Source organism: Elephantulus edwardii, unplaced genomic scaffold (genome assembly GCF_000299155.1).
Source record: "Elephantulus edwardii isolate Elephantulus edwardi_28Jun2011 unplaced genomic scaffold, EleEdw1.0 scaffold00174, whole genome shotgun sequence".
Lineage (NCBI taxonomy): Eukaryota > Metazoa > Chordata > Mammalia > Macroscelidea > Macroscelididae > Elephantulus > Elephantulus edwardii.
Genome location: NW_006399924.1, coordinates 7,182,763 through 7,191,722, shown reverse-complemented (window position 1 = coordinate 7,191,722; position 8,960 = coordinate 7,182,763). Strand labels below are relative to the sequence as shown.

General features: G+C 42.8%; 1 protein-coding gene across 1 annotated transcript; it reads left to right on the top strand.

The window, feature by feature from the left end:
* Positions 1–356: 356 nt before the first annotated feature.
* Positions 357–1,390, top strand: LOC102846036 (chromosome unknown open reading frame, human C1orf162; the record flags this gene model as incomplete). Its single annotated transcript, XM_006903768.1, is given in 3 exon segments — positions 357–457; positions 887–1,011; positions 1,259–1,390. Coding segments are annotated over 3 exon segments (358 nt in total), but the record flags the coding sequence as incomplete, so codon positions are not given.
* Between the last annotated feature and the right edge of the window lie 7,570 nt (positions 1,391–8,960).

Sequence of the window (8,960 nt, the reverse complement as noted above, 5' to 3'; positions counted from 1 at the left end):
GGCATAGATAAATAGGAATTGTATCAAATGCAATATATATGAATGATTGTATAAATGTAATATACATGAAAGAAACACAATGTGTATGAATGATTGTCTGTGAATTGTTAAAAATCTAATTAAAAGAATATTTAGAAGTAGAAGAGAGTTCATAGCTTCCACTGAATTCTCAAAAGGATCTGGAACTTGAAATCAAAGGTTGAAAACCAACAGGTAGGAGTGAAAGTCAACCAATCAGAATGAGAGCCATTTCAGGAGTTTTCCCATAGGTGGGAAGGGTTATTTATACTCTGATTCTCAGGAAAGGCTTTCCAAAAGCTCAGCAGTTCATCTGCTCCTTTTCTTTGTCACAACAGCAAAGAACCTCTTCATCTGATTTTGGCCTTTTTCGCTGGGGTACTACTGACACTGCTTTTAATGGCCTTCATCTTCCTCATCATAAAGAGCTGCAGAAAGTGTAAGTGGGCTCCAAGAAACGAGACAGGTCTTCTTTCTCTGCCTTTAAAAATTGAGCGGACCCTAAGTGAATAGACATCATTGCGTGGTCCAAACAGTGAACAGGTTTGACTGATGGCTGAAAAGCTGGAAGTCCTTGTCCACCCAAAGGTACCTCAACATGAGGACCTGGTGATCTCCCTCTGGACAATCATTCCTTGAAAACCTCATGGCACAGTTCTGCTTTTCACACACGACATCACCATGAGTCTGAATCGACTTGATGACAATTGGTATTGGCTCTGAGTGAATAAAAGGGAGGATAAGATGGGAGTAGTACAACTCGCCTAGCTCATCCTCTGTGCTAATCAAGACCTCAAATACCTCCACTTACCTTCCACCCTTCCACCTCCAACACATCTTCCTACATGGGCCCTCACTTCCACCTAAGATTGATGGGAAAGGCTTCTAATCTCCCAGGTTCCATTGATGACATTTGTTCCTCTTCTTCCTGACCCTGTTGCAGGTCATTCAAGTCCCCAGTCCCTGGATCCTCACTCAGAGCATCCAATTAAGGTAAGGTGACCACAGTTTCCAGGACACTGGAGTCCTTCTGCCAGTGGCCTTTCCATCTCTACCTAGCATTATTAATAACTGTCATTGGTGATGCTACTCTCTAGACTTCTGGAGCAGTGACTTTCTGGGTTGGTTTATTTTGGCCATCTGGACCAGAGTTTTCTGGGCCTCAGGTTGTTTCTAAAGAGAAACTCAAGTCCTTGCACCACACTCCCCTCACTCATTCCTCCCTGTTCTTCTTTGGCAGCTTTCAGCCATTCCAGAGGAGTCGCTCACCTACGCTAGCATGACTTTCGACCCTTCAGAAGCAAAGAGCAATCACTTAATTGAAAAGCCTTCTGCAGACTTGGACCCTGTCGTCTATGCTCAAATTATGTGATAGACTAGCCCTGCCTATCTAGTTCCTCTCATTTCAGCACCATGTCTGTTGCTTCCCTTATTAAAATAATTAGACCATGGCCTGAATGGAATTGCAAAATTGTTTGAGTATCATCTGATGGGATGATTCGGCAGTTTTGGAAGAGTAATGGCCAGTCTTTTCCCAGGCCAGAGGAAAGATTACCAGCTCTTCTGCTTGGATCTTCAGCCTATCGGGCCCTTGAGGCCCAAGACTCCCTTCGAAGTTTTTTGATACAAAGCTCAGTGCACAGTATTCATTCAGCATTACTGACCAACACTGAGGGAGGAGCCAGCCAAGCAAGCAGTCTATGAAGGATCTTAAATAAAGTCTTCAAGGATCTCATGGAAACCCCCACAATGTTGACTTCTCCTTTGTTTCTTTTCTATGTCTCAGTAACCTTCTTCAGAGGTCAGAAAAGACCAATAGAGAGGTGATGGTGCCCTGAAACAAACTCAGGACTGATTGGAGGTGCAAGTTTCACACTTGGCCACTAACTAGCTGCATAAAGTTGAGTACGTTTGTTAAACTATTTAAGCCCCAATTCCTTCATCCTGAAAACAAAGCTAACTACACTTCTCTCTTAGAGTTCGTGTAAGGCTTAGTGAGATATACGCATTAGTTCTCTATACATCTCAGAGTTTTGTATAAATATGAGAGTGGTTTGGATCCACTAGCAGCGACTCAGGAGAAAGATGAGCAATCTTCTTTCATGTAATTTACAGCCTCGGAAATTAGCTAGAGGGCTAGCTGTAAGTCAGTTCCAACGCCATGGCAGTCAGAGTAATTAGAGAGTCCGTGGGAGACACAGTTAATGCACTCAGCAGCTAATCAAAAAGTTGGAGCTTTGATTTGAGCACCTAACCCCTCATACCCTTCATCCTCTCCATTACTTTCCTTCCTGTGGAGAGCGGCCTCTTCCTCTTTCTGGGATGTACTTTCACTAGTCAACTGCCTTTACTGTAACCTCCAAAAAAACCCCAGATGAACAAAAAAAACCAAAAAGTTGGAGTTTGAGTCCACCCATGTTACCTCTGAGGAAAGACCTGGCTTAAAAAACAACCCTCCCCCGCCACTGACTTATAGTATAGTTGCAGAGAAATGGGCTTCAAAATTTGAACCCCACAATTGAGAGAGCAGGATCAAGGAGAGTTCTGGAAGTTGTTGTTTGTTGTTACGTACCATCAAGTAGTTTGCGACTCATAGCGACCCTATGTACAAGAGCCCTAAATGCCGTTCTGTCCTGTGCCAACCTCGCTGTCTCAAACACATTCATTCCCACCATTTCACTCACAGAATCGATCCATCTCATCGAGGGTCTTCCTCTCCTGTGCTGTCCCTCCACTCTCCCAAACATGATGTCCCTCTCCAAGGACCAGTCCCTCCTTGCAAACATGCCCAAAGTATGTCAGACGAAGCTTCAGAATCCTTGACTCCAGGGAACATTCTGGCTTCACCATCTCCAGGACAAACTTCTTTGTTCTCCTAGCAGTCCATGGTATATTCAACACTCTTCTCCAGCACCACAACTCAAAGGCATCAATTCTCTTTCTATCGTCCCTATTCACTGTTCAACCTTCCGATGCATAGCACATAATTGCAAAGACAATAGGCTGGATCAGGCACACCTTAGTCTCCAGACTGACGTCGTTGCACTTCAGTACTTTTGAGAGGTCCCTCACAGCTGACTTCCCCAATGCAATTCATCTCCTGATTTCCTGACTGCTGTTACCAAGAGTGTTGACTGTGGAGCCAAGTAAACTAAAACTGTTAACTATCTCAATCTCTTTACCATCAACACTGATGCTGCCAATTGGCCCAGTGGTAAGACTCTTTGTTTTCTTGATGTTGAGCTTCAATCCATATTGAAGACTGCAGTCCTTGACCTTCTGCAGCAAGCGCTTCGGGTCCTCCTCAGTTTCAGCGAGCAGGGTTGTGTCATCTGCTTAAAGCAGGTTGTTGACGATTCTTCCACCAATCCTGATACCACATTCCTCCTCCTACAGCCCAGCGTCTCGGATTATCTGTTCTGCATACCGATTGAAAAGGTAGGGAGACAAAATACATCCCTGATGGACTCCTTTCTCTTTCTTGATTTTGAATGATCCAGTATCTCCACAATCATTTCAGTGACTCTTCCCAGAAGTTGCAGCAGGGATCACATGCTCTTTGCAAAGCTGTCCAAACCCAAGAGGAAAAAAAAAGGGAGAGGGGCAGAGTATATATGTCTGATTCCTACTCCCAGATTCACACAGCCCATAGACTACTCCCCTCCTGTTAGGAGTCACTGGGAACTGCAATCTCAATTGGGCTCCATCTATGGGGAATAAAGTGGAGGAGAGGCAAATCTCAAATCTCTTTAAGGGAGCTCTTGTGGCCTACTGGCAAGAAGATGCACTGCAATCCCAGAGGTACATGGTTCAAATTCACCAGATGCTCTGCTGGAGAAGGAGGGCCAATCTCCTCCTGTACCAGTCAGATCTGATTTGATGGTACACACAAGAAATAATAAAAAATAAAATAAAAGAGTACATGAAATAATAATTCACAAAATTATAAGGAAATTGAAGTTCAAGGAGATGAAATCATTCACCCAATGTCACTCAGTTAACAAGTATAACAAACTCATTGCTGTCAAGTCAGAACTGACTCATAGCTGACTCTCCACCAGGTTTTCAGAGGCTATAAATCACACAGGACAAGTTTGCCCATTTGTCTCCCATGGAGCCACTGGTGGATTCAAACCACCTGCCTTCAGATTAGCAACCCAGGTCCCTATCTACTGCTCTTGTTAGGTGCCATCGAGGAGATGAGCATGACTCACAGTGACCCTATGAACAACAGGTCTGAACTCTGTCCTATCCTGTGCCATTCTCACAATTTCTGAAAGGCTTAAGTTCATTGCTACAGTCACTGTGTCAACCCACCTGGTTGAGGATCTTTCTCTCCTTTGCTGTTCCTCCACCTTCTCAAAGAACTAACTTCTCCTAACAACATGCACAAAGTATGTGCGACAAAGCTTCATCATCTTTGCTTCCAAGAGCACTCTGGCTGCACCTTCTTCAAGACACATCTGTTTATTCTTTTGGTCATACACAGGATATTCAGTACCCTATCTACTAGGTCACCAGAATTCCAGGTAGCAGCATTAACAAGCAGCAAAACCAAAATTTAAATTGAGACCTCTGACTTCAAATTCCTTTCATCTTGGTTCTACATCAAGATGCTACATAGTTTTATTAAGGTTTATTATAACCTAGGCACTTTCTAAGTGGTTGGTATGCATTACTGCAGTAAATCTTCACAAACACTATGAGTTACAATTGTTATTATTATTATTATTATTCTCATTTTATAGATAAGGAAATGAAGGTGCAAATGGTAAATAACTTGCCTGTATGTAACAGTAAGTAGGAGCCCTGATGCTTGCCACTCAGGAGGTCTGTTCGAACCCACTCACTGCTCTGTACAAAAAAAAGATGTGGCAATTTGCATCCATAAAACCACATTCTTGCAACCCTCTGAGGAAGTTCTACTTTGTCTATTCTGAGCTGGGATTAAGTTTACAACACACAACAAAGTCTGTCAGGGAGAGGCCTGGAAGGTCAAGTCAGATGATATCAAGATTGAGCCATTTGGGAGACAGAGCAGCTGTTCTTGGCAACTGGTTTTGAGGGAGAATACTATGAACTCAGGTTTTGCTAGAGGAGTCAGCCCACTGTAGGTGTGGGTAGGTTTAGGAGAAAGGACTATTTTAGGGGAATACTGTCCATGGAGACAGCAAAGGCTAATGAGTTGTTTTCTCAGATTAACTAACTATAGGAAACTATAGGAGGAGACAGGTTCCAGCTGTTTTCAACCTCTAGGCTGACCTCAGGCAATTTTGACAACCCTGAAACTGGTAGCCACCACAGTTTTCAGTTCAGAGTCAGTGCCTTAAAACATAGCAGCAAGGGAGCTCTAGTGGCCTAGTGGCAAGAAGCTGTGCTGTAATCCCGAAGGCATGTGGTTCGAATCCACCAGATACTCCGCTGCTGGAGAAGGAGGGACAATCTCCTCTTGTACCAGTTGGACCTAACTCAATGCTGCATGTACGCACACACACACACACACACGCACGCGCAAGTGCAGGGCTAAGCACTGTTGTACCCATAGCTATGCACTTGTATGTGGAAGATCAGAGTTGCTGTTATCTGTGTGTTCTTGAAGCTTCCTATTTTTTTTCCTGTTGTGCAATCTCCATTTTACTGTTCCTCACCTGCCCCCCAATAACACAAAAAGCATTATGCCAAGTTTTTGTGTTAGTTTCAGCTCTTAGCATTTGAAATACTCTCCAATGACATCCTCAGCCTGGGATTCTTTGCAGTAGTCTTTAACAACTACAACAGCCGCAGCCAAGCACTTTGCGGGGCTTTCCTTCTCGGTCATTTTTGCAGGGCCCCACCCACTCCCCTAGTTTCTAATTTATCAAATTGATTAGGTAGTCAGCACAAACGACCTCTACTAACTTGACATACAAAGGGTCATTGCAGTTGGAAGCAAGCACACAAAGATGGGCTTGGCACGTGTCTAAGGCTTTGGCAGCTTCGTGAATTCTACATGCTAGGCCATGTTGGGTGAGGGTGGCCTGTAGCATCTCTTGTAGATGGTGTTAACGTCCATTACACCTCCAGCAGTAGTGCCTTCCTTGGCTAAGGTGATGGGTTATGGGTGAAACTTCCCATTTTTTTAACAATATAGAGCTAGATAAAAAATCTGGTTTTAGTTTCCCTATTACTGATCATCCCATGAACAGCCAAGAGAGCAAGCAACTATGTCTTGGAGAGGGTACAGCTGAAGTGGTCTTTGGAATCAAGAATGATGAGACTTTGCCTCACATACTTTGGACATGTTGCTAGGAGGTGCTATTCCTTGGAGAAGGATCGAATGCTTAGAAGGGTAGAGGGCTAGTGAAGGAGAGAAGGACCTTCAAACAGATGGATCTGACATGGTGACTGCTGCAATTGGCTCTTGTTTGTCAGGAAGTGTGAAGATGGCACAGGATAGAATAGGGTTCAGATCTTTTGTTCATAGGGTGGCTATGAGTCATACTTGACAGCACTTAATAACAACAACATCATGATTATGCAAAGGCGTTTGATTGCGTGGATCATAGTAAGTTATGGCTAACATTGAGAAGAATGGAAATCCCAGAACACTTAATTGTGCTCAGGTGAAACATATACCTAGACCACGAGAATGTTGTGTAAACAGAGCAAGGAAACACTATATGGCTTAAAATTAAAAAAGGAGTGTGTCAGGCTTATATCCTTTCTCCATGTTTATTCAATCTGTATCCTGAGCAAATTATTTAAGAAGTTGGACTCAGCGAAGAAGAATGTGGCTTCAAGATCAGAGGAAGACTCATTAATAACCTGTGTTACGCAAATGACACAACCTTGCTTGCTGAAAGTGAGAAGGACTTGAAGAACTTGTTGCAGATCAAAGAATACAGCCTTCAACATGGATTACATCTCAATGTCAAGAAAACAAAAGTTCTTACTTATCACTGGATCAATAAGCAATATCATGATTGATGGAGAAAAGTTTGAAGCTGTCAGTGATTTAATCTTACTTAGTATCAGGAAATCAGGAGACATACTGCACTAGGAAAGTTTGCAGTCAGGGTCCTCTACAAGTTATTGAGGTCCAATGATGTTAGTTTAAGGACTAAGGTGCATCTGATTCAGGCCATGGTCTTTCTGATCACTTGCTATGCATCTGAGAGCTGGACACTGAATATGGACAAAAGGAGAATTGATGCCTTTGAGCTGTGGTGTTGGAGAAAAGTACTGAATATCCCATAGACTGCCAAAATAACACACAATATGTCTTAGAAAAAGTACAGTCAGAGTGCTCCTTGGAGGCAAAGAGAGCGAAGATTCATCTCACTTCTGGCATGTTCCTAGGAGAGGCTGTACCTTGGGGAGGAACATCATACTTGAAAAGGTGGAGGGTCTGTGAAAGAGAGGAAGACCTTCAATGAGGTGGATTGTCAGTGATAGCTCAGTGGGCTGTAGTGTGTTTGGAAGAGTAAGGATAGTGCAGGACAAGACAGGGTTTACATTTGTTGTTTATAGGGTCACTATGGGTCATACTCGGCTTCACACTTCCTAAAAACAACCACAATCATGATTATAGTAGCTCTGGTGGCCTAGTGATAAGAAGTTATGCTATGGTCTTGACCACACCCAGGGCAAATCCACAAGCTTTTCGAGAAAAAGATGGCAATCTCTTCCCATTTGATTTATTGCCTCTGAAACCCCACTGGAGGGTCAGCTTGGTTCCAGTTCGACAACACACACACACAGACATCGTGAAAACTGGTATGTAACCAGTCTTGCTGGAGAACAATGCCAGTAACTAAAGAACTGATCACAGATTCAAAAGATCTTTACAAGTGAAGGAGTCATGGGATCAGAATCAACCTGAACGTGAGTGTGATTCTTCTAAGACATCTATATCTCTTTATCGGTTGCATAAGACTGATGTCTGTCATACCTTCCTGTGCAGTAGGATGTCCCAGCCTGAATTGGAATTCTAGTAGTTGAACTGGTTGGTCAGTGACATCCTTTATGTGCATTCATTACAAGGCCATAGGGGAGAGCTTGGGGGTTGTTTTGTGGCTGAAAAGAAAGAGAATAGTTTTAAAGTTGCTTGATTTTTATCTTTTGATGAGGACTTAGGGGAGGGGGTGAGGGATGGAATAATATCCATACTCATATTCCTTCCTGTAAGACTGCTGAATAACACTGAGTTCTACTTATGGAGAAAGAGTTTGGTTGAAGCTTTAGGAATTGTATTCTTGAAAGGCTTTTTAAGACCTGAGCTAAGCATGCAGCATGTACGCAGAATTGTGTTCAGACCCCATCTTTCTGCCCTAGTCCTGCTTCAGAGCACAGGGCCACTTAAGTATCCGGAGAATGAAAGAGGCCCTGCAAGAACCAAGTTCTTAAAAGATCAGCAGAGGTGATAGTGGGAAACCCCTTGGGAATTCCCAGAAACAGCAGGAGAAATGCTTGGGGAGAGTGGGTGTAGCCATGTAGGTGGGGACAAAGGGCTATAATCATTGATAACTTTAATGATAATAGATACCCAAAGGCTGTGAAAATCTCTAGCCTGCTTTCAGTTTCTGAATTTGCATGAAAATCTCACTTATCATTCCTTGGTTCCTCATTGATTAAAATCAGCCTTTGTTTAGTCTGGTGGCATTTCCCCATTAAGGACATAATTAATGGTCTATATTGTTTTTACCAAGTTTGAGAACCACTATTTTAATGAACCTTCTTATCTTTGGGTGTGACAGCATTTGATACCAATTCAGAACTGAGTTGGAAAATCTTAGTGTTGTTTTTTTAAAAATAAAATTTTCTTTTCATTGTGATTTTAATGAACATTCACAGAGAAGTTAGAGGAAAATCTTAGTTTTAAAGAAACTTCCCAGTCTGTGGTTTCCCTTTTTACCCTGTTAGAGAAGTTTCTGGATGCGCATAGGGATTTGATTCTTAGAAGG